General features: G+C 40.1%; 1 protein-coding gene across 31 annotated transcripts in view; it reads right to left on the reverse strand.

The window, feature by feature from the left end:
* The window catches only part of CELF2 (CUGBP Elav-like family member 2), a 652,882-nt gene that overhangs the window by 57,976 nt on the left and 580,221 nt on the right, over window positions 1–14,685 (reverse strand). For 17 of the 31 annotated variants that reach the window (XM_060776483.2, XM_060776481.2, XM_060776480.2 and 14 more), the window contains 3 exons: window positions 12,627–12,785; window positions 9,525–9,608; window positions 9,348–9,411 (listed from right to left, as the gene is read on the reverse strand). In XM_060776483.2, coding sequence (XP_060632466.1) covers window positions 9,348–9,411; window positions 9,525–9,608; window positions 12,627–12,785 — 307 coding nt within the window. The remainder of the gene's footprint in view (window positions 1–9,347; window positions 9,412–9,524; window positions 9,609–12,626; window positions 12,786–14,685) is intronic. The other 14 variants (XM_060776489.2, XM_060776495.2, XM_060776493.2 and 11 more) reach the window with 1 other exon arrangement.

Here is a 14,685-nt window from a genome sequence, read left to right on the forward strand (position 1 = left end):
TAAGGAAGGAAAGAAGGAAGGAAGGAAGGAAGAAAGAAAGAAAGGGGAGCCTTGTTGCAATTCTCTGAGGAAGAGGAAGAGCCTTGTTTTTATTTTCCCAAGCCAGAAGCAGCCAAGGCAAGTTGGATAATACAGAATGTTGAATAAGTGAGGGTTGGATAAGCAAGACTCTCCTGTACTATAGGTTGGGTCTGGCTTGATGGAGTTTCATTATCAGAATCCTGTAATTGGAAGTGGTTTTTTGGGCCACCAAATCCAACCCCTTGCTCAATGCAGGATCTCCAGCCAAAGCATCCCCAACCTCTTTGATGTGCCATGTATTGCCTGTTTTAAAGGTTACTTACAGAATAGCATTTTTTAAAAGAAACTCTCAATCTGCCACAGGGATTGACACAAATTTCCAAACAAGAAATAAAGAAAGAAAGAAAGAAAGAACTCTTTTTTCTATTACAAAACTCACAGTATGGCAAAAGGTTGTTTAATGCTGCCATTTGCCCTTATTTCATATTGTTTCTTAATTTTTTAAAAGGTAAAGGCAGTCCCCTGACATTAAGTCCAGTCATGTCTGACTCTGGGGTGTGGTGCTCATCTCCATTTCTAAGCTGAATAGCCGGCGTTGTCCGTAGACACCTCCAAGGTCATGTGGCCGGCATGACTGCATGGAGCGCCGTTACCTTCCCGCTGGAGCGGTACCTATTGATCTACTCACATTTGCATGTTTTCGAACTGCTAGGTTGGCAGAAGCTAGGGCTGACAGCGGAAGCTCACGCCGTTCCCCGGAATCGAACCTGCGACCTTTCGATCAACAAGCTCAGCAGCTCAGTGCTTTAACCCACTGCGCCACCGGGGGCCCTTCTTAATTTTTTAGATAGCATAATATTCAGAAAACCTGATTGTTAGAAGGAAAAAATATGGCCTTTGTATTTGAATGAAAAATTTAGAGTCGATTAAACATGGGGATTAAAAATGCCATTTTATAATTTCTTGGGCGCTGTAGTTCTTCCCAGATCCTTGCGTTGATATCACTGTATTTTTGCCAGCTTTACTTGCTGTCTGTCACCATTTCTGAATCTTACACTTTTCACATTGCACAGGATTGTTATTGTTGTCTGCTGTTGCTGTTTCCCTCTCTTCTACATCCCACAGCAGACCCGGACAGAAAATAATTTGATCATCGTCCTTTGAAACTGTTGAACATTCTGCAAACGCGACGCTCTCTGAAGAAATGCAAATCACTTTAAACTCTAAAGCACAGCCTGATAGACGGAGTGGCATTAAAAAAGAAGAAGAAAGAATCCCGCTGGAAAAAAAATCGCTCTGCCGAGAAAGAGCTGCTGGAAACGAAATAACTCTTAATCTTTATGATGGAGAAAAACGTTGTGAATAAAAGTGGAATTTGACTCTGCTTTTTTGGTAATCTGTATGTACCAGTCAACTATCAAACTTGGCTAATATTCTGGACAGCAAGAATCCCAACTTTGATTTCTCTGCTGGTAGATTAAAAATACAATTAAATTATGTTCATAACAGATGCTTGAAAACTAAGAATATATGTATAGAGAGAGTGAGGAACATATTTAGGAGGAGAGAGGCCATGAAAATTTAATTTAATGTTCACCTTAGGTAATTTCATGTCTTATTGTTCAGAGCAATTACCATAAATCTACATATCAATAAGCAGGAACAGATGTCAGTTGTTACATCCGCTTGCCAATCAGGCCTGTTAAAAACGAGCAGATGGATGGTTACAGAACCCTCTCGTAAGGCCTATTAGCACATTCACGGGAAACCCATGTAGTATCACCGCACCGTCACACGTGTGGGCCTGTTAAAACAGACGTAGATTGGAGATCTGAGATTTCCATCTCACAGCATGATGTGTTAAAGCCTTCAGGGCAGAACCATCCCGTGGTAAGAACATTTGCCCAGTTTGAAGCCATCAATCATTCTTCCACAAAGACAGCCCTTAGCAAGGGATTGACCAGTTACTAGTTAGGAAAGCACGCTGTCTAATCACAGAATATTTCTCAACTAATTCTCATTAAAAGTGCCTTTTGTGGAAAATGCAAACTATACAGAGACAAGGAAAGACCAATTTCTGTTTAAATGGTTCCTTATTTTCAGAATTTATTGAACAACAAACATAGCATGATGTGTGTGTGTATTATTTGCATTTTAATTTAAAAGTGATTGGCATCCAACTAGACCCAATTCAATAAATTACTGAATGGGAATGCAACCGATAGGTAAATACTTCTAATTTAATTAACCATTATAATCAGAACTAATAATAGGATTTTTTTGGACTAAACTGTCCTTCATCCACATGGATTCCAGGATGATGTAAACAAACACCTTAGATTGCTTTAGGCAATTATCTTTAATATCAGTTGTAATTTTTGTTGTTTAATGGGTTTAATGATCTTCTCTAAGCCACAAGAGGCACTAGAAGTAACGAAATAAATGGTATTCAAGCTAAATTAATTTTTGTGGTTAACTGTGGGCATGTCAGCTTAGACTTATGAGTGCCAGACCTCCAAGAACCGCTCTGCTCGGATCTTGCAAACTCATGGCCATGGCTTCCTTGCGTGAGTCAATGTACTTGTTATGCACTGCCTTCCATATCACTAAGCAAACTGTTAACTTCTAATGATTTCTAACTGCAAGTTAAAAAAAAATCAAATACACCTTGCAAAAGGAGATGATAGCATTTCCCTCAGCATGGAATGTAATTTTAAGATTAAATTGGAAATATTTTCATGTTTCTACTTTGTATGCTTGGCACCCAACATCACAAATGCAGAATGTGCATTCTAAATATGGTGAATGGATATCTGAAATCACTCCCCCCCCCCCCCCAAAGCAACAACAATGATGGCTGGTCAATTGCTATGAAGACCACCTCAATTTCGGTGGCTGGATTGGACCTCAGCACATATCATCTTTCTTCTAGATCACCTGGAATATGTGTTACATGTAAATCAGTGGTTCTCAACCTGGGGTCCCCAGATGTTTTTGGCCTACAACTCCCAGAAATCTCAGCCAGATTATCAGCTTTTAGGATTTCTGGGAGTTGTAGGCCAAAAACATCTGGGGACCCCAGGTTGAGAACCACTGATGTAAATGGTCACCAATGTATCTGTGGTTTTGTCAAACCATTATGGAGGAGAAAACGATCAGTGGATGTTCATAACCATGAAATACATCTTATTTCCACTAAATCAACTTTTTAAAAGTTGAAAAGGAATATCATGTTAAAAATGGTTAACTCTCAATGATCATGGTACATACTGAAAATTAAAAAGAATATACAGACTGGAAACACAATTAAAACAAAGCAACTCTCATTCTAGGCTATTAAGTGCCTTGTAGCTACCCTAATTCTTCTCATATAGACTCTCTGTGTTTCAGTTTTCTGCATCTCTCCCTTATTCTGCCTCCCCACCAAACCAATGAGAAAGATGGGGTGAAGGGCAAAGAGAAACATAGGGAAGGAAGTCCTATATAAATAATAAAGAGGCCTATACTATTGTGTGGTGTTGAATATTAGGAATTTAATTCTTCACTAAGTTTCTTCTTGAAAGTAGAAGTAAACAATTTCAGTAATTTTTCCCCAGAAAGAAATTTGAGGAAGTCCTGGAAAAATCATACAATTTTCAACATTATGTGCAATTCAGCACAAAATTCACATGTGGCCGTTTTGCACAGAAATCACTGTTCTAGGAAAAACAAGACTTTCGTAAATCCAGGGTTCTTCTTCCCAGGGTTTCTCAACATAGGTTTTGATCATTTAAAAAAATATTTTCAAAATACTTTCCAACCCCACTGAACATGGGATCTGACATCAAAACAATGGTGATGTGCTTGCATACGGGGCAATGGAAATGTAAACTGAACTCCAATCAATCAACTTTAATTACAAGTCGATGAGAAAAGTGGATTTAACTTACTTTCAAGAAATCACACACAGTTTACTGGTGGAGATTGCAGTAGGGTAGGAAATGGGGCTGGGGGGGGGGGGGGGGGAGGAGATCCCATGGGGTAAGGATATTGACGATGGATGGGAACAGGCCCCGTCTGTCATATCAACGTATTACAATTCTGACAACTGAAGACTGAAGACAGCTGAGTTCAGTTGTATAGAAGAGGCTTTCAACACATTTTCCCTCTGGTCTCTTCATTCATCTTGTAGGGATAACCAAAGCAGAATATTAGGAGCAGCCGTTAAAGCTCAAAGCCAGCCCCCCCCCCCCCCCCCCGCTTTACAAAAAATGCCAACTGTGAAAATGTTGTTTATCACATTAAGATATATTTTTGATGAGGGGGGGAGACATTTTCTGCTAGATTATGAGCACGGCATAATAGAAGCACCAACCGCTTGCCAACAGATCTGAGCCAGGGAAAATAACTCAGAGAGATTGTCATCCGTGGGCCAATTTATATTGTCAGGCAGCAGATTCTGCATTAGTCTCTGGTGCCTGGGCAACAATGGCATATTGTAAGGATGAAGCACATGATGCCTATGGGCCCATCTCTTTTTCATAGGCGGACTTCAAGATCCATTCAAAAGCTTAGCGTTAATAAAAAGGAGGAGGAGGAGGAAACACAAAGGCAACGTATGGGTAGCCGAAACCCTTTTGTGCTGCGAGCCTGGAGAAAAGCACCACTAATTTGCAGATTTAGTGGGAGCATAATTAAAAATAAACGAACATGCCAATTTGATGATAATGGGGGGTAGGCAAGAGCAAGGGGGTGGACTTTTATGAGAAGTTTCTAAAATCAAGCATGGGAGCAGGGAATATGCATTTAACAGTTGTAAGCAAAAGGCTGGTATAGAGAACATGGGCAGATTTGCCGCCTTCTCTCACATTGTGTTAAGTTAGGAGCTAAGAATGGTACATTATGCTGTAGGAATGGCGTTTTATTAATTACTATACATTAGATACTACTGGTATGCCTCTCATTATTGAAGAGTTGTATAATGAACTGCCTTTCAAAGGCACATTCCCCCCTTTTCCTTTGTCTTTCTTACTTCTAAAATGCCTTTCTCCGTGTCGTTCCCTGCTCCAATATCCCCCGCCAGCTTTGGAACAAGTGACTATATATTTTAAAGCAAAAACAAAAGTCCGCTTTTGTCGGTTAAGTTTCTCTCTGAAGCCAAAAAGGCAGTCAATTAGGGTACAGTGAATATAAAAAGAAACTAATGCACCATATCAAAAGGCAATTCTTGTAATCACAGGTGTTCATAGGAACATTGTGACATTTTATGGGTAATACTTATTAGTTGGAAATACCTCAGGACTGCCATTAATTTGATTGCATGGTACACATAGGCAGGCATTTCTCACCGGAGATTTGAAATGGCATTTCACTACTGGTCTGGTGCGACACTTGCATTAATGAGGTTAGGAAAGAGCTCGAAGGATAAAGAGAGCTCTACGGCCAGTAGCAAATGGTTCATGTGGACAAGAGGTTAGCCAAAGAAAAGTATTTTATGCTCTCCTTTTTGACACCACTAAAGTATCTTAAATGGACTTTTAAAAATAAGAAATTGAAATGCAACGGACACATATGAAAGTCCAGTTGTGTCTGACTCTGGGAGGTGGTGCTCATCTCCATTTCTAAGCCAGAGAGCCACCATTGTGGGAAATGTAGTTTAACAGCAGGGCCTTTTGCAATCTCTACCATTGGGGGACTGGCCTTCACAAACTACAGTTACGATGACTTCCCTCATTGCATTGCTGGTGGAAAGCATGAGATTTTAAAAATTCCCTTGCCTTTATCAAAGTTGCTTAATAGTTGTGAAAATTAAAATAACCTTGGGAGACATCTGAACATTATAGAATATTTCTGAAAAAAATTGGTAAATGGTTCAAATTTGGACCCCCCCCCCCCCACTTTCCTGCTTGGTTCAAAACTGCATCGGATATCCACATTTGTAGTTTTTTTTCCTAAATTTCTGTCATTTCTGAACGAACCTATCCAATGTATTGTCATGGCCGGAATCACTGGGTTGTTGTAGGTTTTCCGGGCGATATGACCATGTTCTAAAGCCATTTTCTTCTGACGTTTCGCCTGCCTGCATCTATGGCAAGCATCTTCAGAGGTAGTGAGGATGCTTGCCATAGATGCAGGTGAAACGTCAGGAGAAAATGCCTCTAGAACATGGCCATATAGCCTGGAAAACCTACAACAACCCAGAACCTATCCAACCCTACTAATTTGCAAAGTGATCCTATAGGCTCCGTATCTAAAAAGACAGGGGGTGTCAGGTCCTAATTCCTTTGCAAATCCCAAATTTCAGCTAAGGCTGTGACATTGGAGCTACTTTTAACTGGATTCACATTTAAGTCTTGCCCTGATACGAGGTGGGCAACTGTGGTGGGTGTAGGAGCCAGTTTTCTAAGGTTTACAGACAAGTGTATGACTTGTCTTCTTCTGAGAGTGTGACTTATCCAAGATCACCCCATGGGTTTCATGGTCAAATGGGGATTCAAACCCTCTGTCTTCAGAGTTGTAGTCTAATGCTCAAACTATTATTATTATTATTATCTTTATTTATACCCCGCTAACATCTCCCGAAGGACTCGGTGCGGCTTACAAGAGGCCAAGGCCCAACACATCAATAAAACAACATCACAACAAATACAACAATAAATATACTCATAAAGCAAAACAATAAACATTAAAACAATAGCAATAAACTTTTGACAGTAACACCACAACGCATTTAAAGCTACTACACCATGATGATTCATCATCACTATAAAAGGTCACGATAACTTAGGAGTCAACAAAACAATGAGTCTGACCTAACAAATTCTCAGGAATCTCAGTTTTAAATCAATTTCTTAAAAAGTCCCCTTTTATAGTGAACCTCTGAGACATCTCTGCTGCCATGTCCGCCTGGTATTCTCACATTCTGCCATGTCATTTGTCGTTTATGTCCATTCACCATAAAAATATCACTAACACACTGCCATTAAAGGCCACTTGCTGCCAGGCAATTCAGATATAAGAAAAAGATGCTCTGGGTTTCTTACAGGAGCCACAGTTTACAGCGCCTATCCGATCACAAATCTCAGGGCTATTAGGCAAGTCAGAAAGAACACAAAGGTGAAAATGAAAAATGTCACAAGGAAGGATAAAGAGGTGGATCATAAATTTGACCAGGAACAGGGATGTTCTCGGCAGGAAGACCATTTGAGAGGAATTATGTGCAGTTGAAACTAGCAACAATCTATATATACCTCTAACCCTTCCTAGTAAATTCTATTATACTTATCAGGACTTGATGGGGGGACAGATTTGGAGAAATTCAGTAGCCAATCCTCTTTTGAAGCAGGGAAGATTCAAAAGTATCTGCAGTACTACATTCATGTATTTGTTTATCTATTTGTTCTATGTCTCACTTTTATCCCAAATCCGGATGTTCTACTGTTTGAAGAAAAGGAAGGGAGCTGAGATACCCCCCCGGGGCAGGGAATGACCAAGCTTTTAGCCCTGTCTAAAGCCACTTTTTGGATCTAGCCAATATCTTTATCAGATCTGTCAGTATAAAAGTCAGGAGGTTATCAAAGTACTAGGGCTGATTTCTAATAAAAGCTATGGGACTTCTCCCACTGGAATCTTATGAGAAGATGTCAGGCTTCCACCTAATATGGCTTTAAAATGGATTAGATGGGTCTGTGGCTGAAGATATGTCTGCTGGTGGCTATTACTCATGATGTCTTTGTGGAGATACTAGTTTCTGATAGTAGAAAAAACAATAGTGTTGTAGCCTGGTCAGATTCTGAGTGCTCGGAAGATGAGGAACGAGATGTAAGGATAGATTTGGAGGGCCCAGAGGAGGATAAAAGTGGCCTGGAAAGAGTTATTTTGGAATCTCCTGGCAGTTCCTATGAGACTGGAGAAAGCGATATCAGTTCCCATGAGAATCAGCCAGAAGTGCAGGCTGAGAGAAATGTGGGAGATGAATGTTTGTCCAGATCAACGTCCTTGGAATTTCGGAGGTAGAGTGTTCAACAGAGACAGACTCACTTTTCCCAGTGGCTTAGAGATAAGAACAGGAAAAGTAGGTGTGTGAGGGATTGTGTCATGAAAGGGACTGAGACCTTTTAAGTGGTTTTCTGCCAGTACAATCCTTGTGAGAGCAACATTGTATTCAGGTGAACAGCTCTCAGTTTCTAGAACCTACGTTTGTGTATTCAGGTTTCCAAGTTTGTTCCTGTTTCTAGCTTCATGTGTGGTATAGGATGTCTGCCTTGGATTCCTGCTATCGTGTTTATGGATATATCTGCAGATTGACTCTTGAGAATATATTTGAAAGGATTTTGGAATCTTGGCTATCTTGGGAATAACTGTTTGAACTTGGATTATCCTTTTTTATTTTTGCTTATTTTTATATACTCTTCTCTTAATATATTTTTACTTACTGGATCTACCTGGACAGAGTGTGGTTTGTACTCAAAAGGCGTTTCAGGGCTCTAGTGCAACAGATAGACTTCCTATTTGCATTGTTGACTTTGGCCATGCTGGTCAGCATGGACCTCCCCTTACACACTGCAGGATCCTCCTTATCCTTTCAATACTGCATGCTACGTATCATAGAATCATAGAGTTGGAAGAGACTGCCAGAGCCGTTCAGTCCAACCTCATTCCGCTATGCAGGAGAATAAAATCAAAGCACACCTGACAGATGGCTAGCTTCTGTTTAAAATCCTCCAGAGAAGAAATTCCACCAACATTAGTTTTTCCTAATGTTTTTCAGTAATCTGAATCCATTACTCTATGCCCTAGTCTCTGGACCAACAGAAAGCAAGCTGGCTCCACCATCAATGTGACATTATTCCAAATATTTAAACATGGCTATCATGTCCCTTCGTAACATTCTCTTATCCTGGCTAAACATATCCAGCTCCCTAGGATGATCCTCATAGGGATTCATGATTTCCAACCCTTTGGTCACCCTTCTTTGGACATGTTCCTTCATGAATTCTGGTGCCCAGAACTGGATACAGTACTCCAGGTGAGGTCTGCCCAAAGCAGAATAGACTGGCGTGATGACATCTCTTGATCTAGGTATATACTTCTATTGATGTAGTCCAGAATTCATTGGAAGTATTGGCTTTTTAAATTGTTGCATCAACAATTGAACACAGAATATAATCCAGTGGAATGGTTAACAATTTGATTCAATAAAAGACCCAGGGTGTGCTTTTTAAAAAACACTTCCTCAGGCATTAAAACCACATGCTTGAATGAAATGGCTTGATGTCGTTCAAAGCCCTATGAAGACAGAGCGCAAGCGGCAGAAACAGATTGTCACCAAAGAAACCAGAACTCACCAGCCATTTGTTGAATGCCGCTGAAGGCACCCAAGTTGCTGGAGGAGGTCGCTTGCTGCAGAAGCTGCAAATTAACAACAATAACAACATTTAATGAGGTTAATAACGCAACAAGTTCAGATTAAAGCAAAATTATCTGAATCAAATTAAATTTGGGATACTTATAGTTTCCTTTACATTTATACAGTCTCTTGCTTCTGCCTGGTGTTGGAATGAAGGTCCCCAGAGTCGATGCTGTAAATCCATATTAATGTCTAATCTCTATTAAGAAACACACAGACACTGGGGAAACTCAATAACATTGCTGCTTTAAAACAATTAATCAATTTACTCTTTTTAACAGCCAGGTGTTAAATCTATTTCAGCCCAACATAGCGTGACTAATCATTGCCCTCTGCAGTCTAGCAGTTACCATAACTTATCTCTGTCAATCACAACCTAGTTTCCACCTTCCCACTTAAAAAAAGAGGCTTTGCCCCCTCCCTTTGGCCTCACTCTCATTGTATGTTCAGATGAATACAAAACTCTGCATTCTCAGGGTGCCTTCTGGCAATGTTGAGCCAAAGGGCAGGAGGGGCCCTCGTGCTAAATCATGTCTGCAAGTTCTCAACCCCAAAACCATTCAGTTTCCACCCATAACTGCATTTATCCAGGGCCAACAAAGGAGCCACATGAGCTCGCGCATGCCTGTTCATTACTTGAGGATTTACAGCACCAAACTGGTGATTTGATTTGCATGTGGGAATGGGCTATTGCAAATGGGAAACATCATAGATCAATCACATCAGTATTAAACCCATTACTTTTCAATAGAGGCAGTTCACATACTTAGTTGCCAGTTATTCACTAGGGATGTAATTTGCTATTTTTCTTCCCGGAGAAGGCAATTTTAGCCACTTTCTTCTTGCTATAGGATCAGCTTGGGAAATTGCACAGTTTTCAAAGAATATTCACTGCTGGGGACTTCTACTGTAAAAAAATTGAATGTATTTGTTTTGCTAGAAAGTTGCATTTTTCTGCACAGAAAAATGCAATTTTCTTTGCCAAATTTTGTTTGGAAAAAGTCATTCTGGAAAGTTTTCCTATCAGGGTTTCTTGACACTTAGATAAACATGATTTTCAACCATTTTTCAAATATTTTTTAATATTGTTCCCATCTCTATTATCTATTTTGCAATCATCAAATGATGATTGGGCATGTTTGAGTCAGGCTTAGATCATGCAAACATACAGATATACCGTCAGACATCCACGCCATCAGTTTCCTACCATGCATTCAATACTGTTTGGTTGTTTTTTACTTATAGTTAACAGTCTACTGTTCCTTACAAATATCTGCCTAGTGCACTGCATCATATGAAAAGGATACAGACTGAGGATGAAGCATTGGATCAATGTATTGCAATAGCAAAACATATTTTTGCATCTACTTGACTCCTAAAGCAATGCAAAGTGGATCCTCCACAATAACGTTTCTGAAACTCTGATCTTCCAGGTGTTTTGGACTTCAGCTCCCAGCTCATTAGCCAAGGCACTGAGCCTCTGGGAGTTGAAGTCCAAATCATCTGGAGGGCTGGTATCACTTCATTTCTACTGTAGCTACTGTATCTTGAAATAATAAAGGAACATTTCGCACAACCAGAACTTGAAGGAAAAGTGAAGCAGTTCTAACTCTAGTACAAGTTATGATTTCAAAGTTCTGATTCTGTTTCATATGCTATTATACTTGTAGAGAACACATTGAAAAATCAACATGTTTAATGGACAAACGAGTAATCATGTAGCTGTTTCTTTTGTTCTTATATAGCAATAAGACTGAAAATGTGAATATATGTCATTTTAAATATCTATTCTACTGCATTTTTAAAGAATGTACCTGAAATATCTTATATGTTCATCTAAGGCTGTCAGCTGTGAATTTTATATCAACTACTTAGTTAAGTATATGGTTAGTCCTGCACATACGCTGGAACTAGAGGTGCAAGACCTCAACTGAAGTAGAAAAATCACAAATAGATTTTTTTAACTGAGGAGAGCACCTCTCTAGGTATTTCCAAGTCTTCCATTCAACTCTATGGTCAATATGTCAGGACCTGATTTTGGCTGTTCAGAAAGTCACCATAAATCCTCTCCATGACATATCAAGGTCAGCAGGGGGAATCAATGGAATGATTTGAGAGCAGCTGAATGGATTGGTTTTCACATAGGAAAAGACTGATAAGGATGGGTTTGGGAGGAAAGGAGGGGTGCTGGCCAAAATCGCCATTAGCGTTTTTTTTCTTGAGCTGTAGAGATCTGAGTAATAAAGCCAAATTCAAAAGACATTTGTGAGTGGCCTAAATGGCTAGCTAGATCCTCAGAGAGTGACACAATTTCCATGAGGCATTGACCATACAGATGTGTTGAAGGACCTGGAGAGACATTATTAACCAAATCCACTAATAATCCTATCCACAGAAGGTACACCCACAAATATAGAGGACTAACAGAACTTAACAATGGACCATCTTCTGTCCTGAGCAATTGATGTCCAGTACAGTAGGTTGTGCAGGGAAGAGTTACAATCACGGCAAGAGTGCTCATGAATATGAAAGAGTTACCTAGATGTATTCATCTGTAACAATTCCATATATATGATTACTAATTCGTCACAGTTTTGATACTATTTCCACAATTGTAACTCCAGCATACTTTACTGGATATCAGCTACATGGTGAGAAGAGATCCATTTTGCTAGTGTATGAGGGAATTATGCTTCCACTACATTTGGGAGGATCAAAATAGGACAGGTTGCTTGACTAAGTACATATTACTTTTAACAGGGGTGTTGCTGCAGAGCTGGATAAGATAAATCCAGTTGTTATTCCCATAGATACTTGCAAAGCATAAAAAGCTACTTTTAAAAATACCTGTAAAGAGTTGTGTCCCTCAAAAACAAATTTATCAAGTATTGCACTTTGTGCACATGCAAACACCTCACAACAAGAACTGATCAGTCATTCAGACGTAAACTGATGAAAAGACATGTGACCTCTGGATGCAAAAATGCAATGATGTACATTTTGACAGAGCATGGCTAGTTTGCTTGCATTTCACTTTGGTCCTCGACTTTTTGTTCAATCTTACTGTTACTAAGAAGTACCCTTAACTCACTGTGGAAATTTGCATGGCATTTTAATGAAAGACATGTTTCCTGCTAAGCTTAACGCAAATTCTTTTAAGATAAGTATCATACATTTCCTCTGAAAGTGCTTGTAATCAAATCTGATGAATACTTACAGCCAGGTACTGTGGCGTAAGTCCTCCAAGACCTGTAAGATTCCCCCAGGTGGCAGTGTTGAGCTGTTGCATTTGTTGTGCCAACTGCTGTTGTAAACGTCTCTGCTCCTTGTCCTTTTGGGTATCAGCAAACTTCACGACTATTGGTGAAGAACAACCCTGCGATTGGACAGATTGGTGGGGGAAAAATCATTCTAGCACACCTTTACATGAGTCTTGTCCACCCCTGAGGATTTCCCAGCATCACAACCACCAGAATTTTTTTTTTGCAATTGATCATATGACTCATGTAAAGGTGTTCATGGATTGGGGTATTTCTGCAGCTCAGCAAATGAAATTATTTCTCATCTTTTGTGATTACTCCACCCTATCCTGCCAACAAATATTCAATAGGATAGAAACTGCTTATAAAATATCATTAGTGTTTCCTTGTTTTTTTTTTATTTTAAGGACAATCCTGTGAAAGAGAGAAGGAATGAATAAAAGAAAGAAAGAAAAAAGGCAAAAGAAAGAAAACAAAAGCAGCAGAATAGTGTATCTTTTACATTAATAGACTCAATGCATTTTAAAGCAATCAAAGTTGTCTATAACCTGAATTCACAAAAAGAGGACTCTTGTTAGTTATAGCCTGGATCAAGATTTAGGCAAGTATATTGTATCAGCTACTTAGGACAGTGGTTCTCAACCTGGTGTCCCCAGATGCTTTTGGCCTTCAACTCCCAGAAATCCTAACAGCTGGTAAACTGGCTGGGATTTCTGGGAGTTGTAGGCCAAAACACCTGGGGACCCATAGGTTGAGAACCACTGACTTAGGACCTCTTCAAAGGAAAGGTGCATGGGGTGGCTCATCATATGGTGGGGAGAAGACAGGGTGTGCTGACACTCCATCTCCATCAGATAGGAGAAAGGGTGGCAACATGTATTGCCCCACCATCCTTCCGCCCATCATACAGGGAAAAGGGGAAGAAAGTGCAGGTAGCTCAATTGGAGATACCTAAAATATACTTTCCTCCCCTTGGTGGTGGAGGAAGCGCTTTCTGGTGCTTCCTCTCCACTTTAGGAGGAATGTGGCTGGGGCCTACCAAGTGTCATCTGATGATGCTTGGTAGTCCCCATCCAGGCCCAGCTAAAAGTGACAAAGTGGGGCTGTTTTAGCTCAGTGTGAAGAGGTCCTCAGTTTACACACATAGGGCAATTTAGTCTCATGTCAATGTGCCCTGGATCACTGCCACTCCTGGTTGACCACAGAGCTCTGTGTGAATTTATGGGCACTTTAGGTGGCCCCGTCAACATCAGAATGGGGTTCCCATGAGGCTAGCATGAAAGAGAACATGATCTTTGTCATGCAGGTGCCCTGTTTTGATATCGGCAGAGGCACTCATGTGACAAGGAAGAAGGAGGGAGATCACATCATCATGTGAGGTCCTCTATCGATGTCAGATGTTGAGGGGTACCTTGATGGTCAGAAGCTTGCATAAAACTCTATTGCCAGGTGGGAGCCATAGTGGCAGTACATAGCCATAATCCATCCCCTTTCACTGAGCCGATGAGCAGAGATAGGATGATGACACCAGTGTCCTATTTGGCCAAATTGGACCCTGCCTAGTTACCCAGCCTGTCATGAACCTGTGGGAAAATTGTTCTTGAAACTGTGGAGGATCTCCAAACTTTTCCTGAAATGAAAAATTCCAGAATACTCATCTGAAGTAGATGTATGTCATGATGATAGACAGTCATCTGGAATAAACTCAGTTTATCCCAGATGACTGTCTATCTTCATGACATGCATCTACTTCAGTTTAGTACACCTAAATAAGTAACCTCTCTTGGTCGAACCATCCACAACGAAATGTCATTCTCCATGTTCTGATTGCCATCAAAATATAGACTTCCTTCTCCCCATACACCTGACTCCCGCTAAAGTCAATTGGAGGTGGCAGTTATGGTCTTATCGATAATATTGTAATTGGGCATAAATAGAAATCATTAATATAGAATAGTTGGTACCTAGATTTACTAATCTGTAACTGTATGTTTCACAATCTCTGTTTAGTCATGA

Source organism: Anolis sagrei, chromosome 5 (assembly GCF_037176765.1).
Source record: "Anolis sagrei isolate rAnoSag1 chromosome 5, rAnoSag1.mat, whole genome shotgun sequence".
Classification (NCBI taxonomy): domain Eukaryota; kingdom Metazoa; phylum Chordata; class Lepidosauria; order Squamata; family Dactyloidae; genus Anolis; species Anolis sagrei.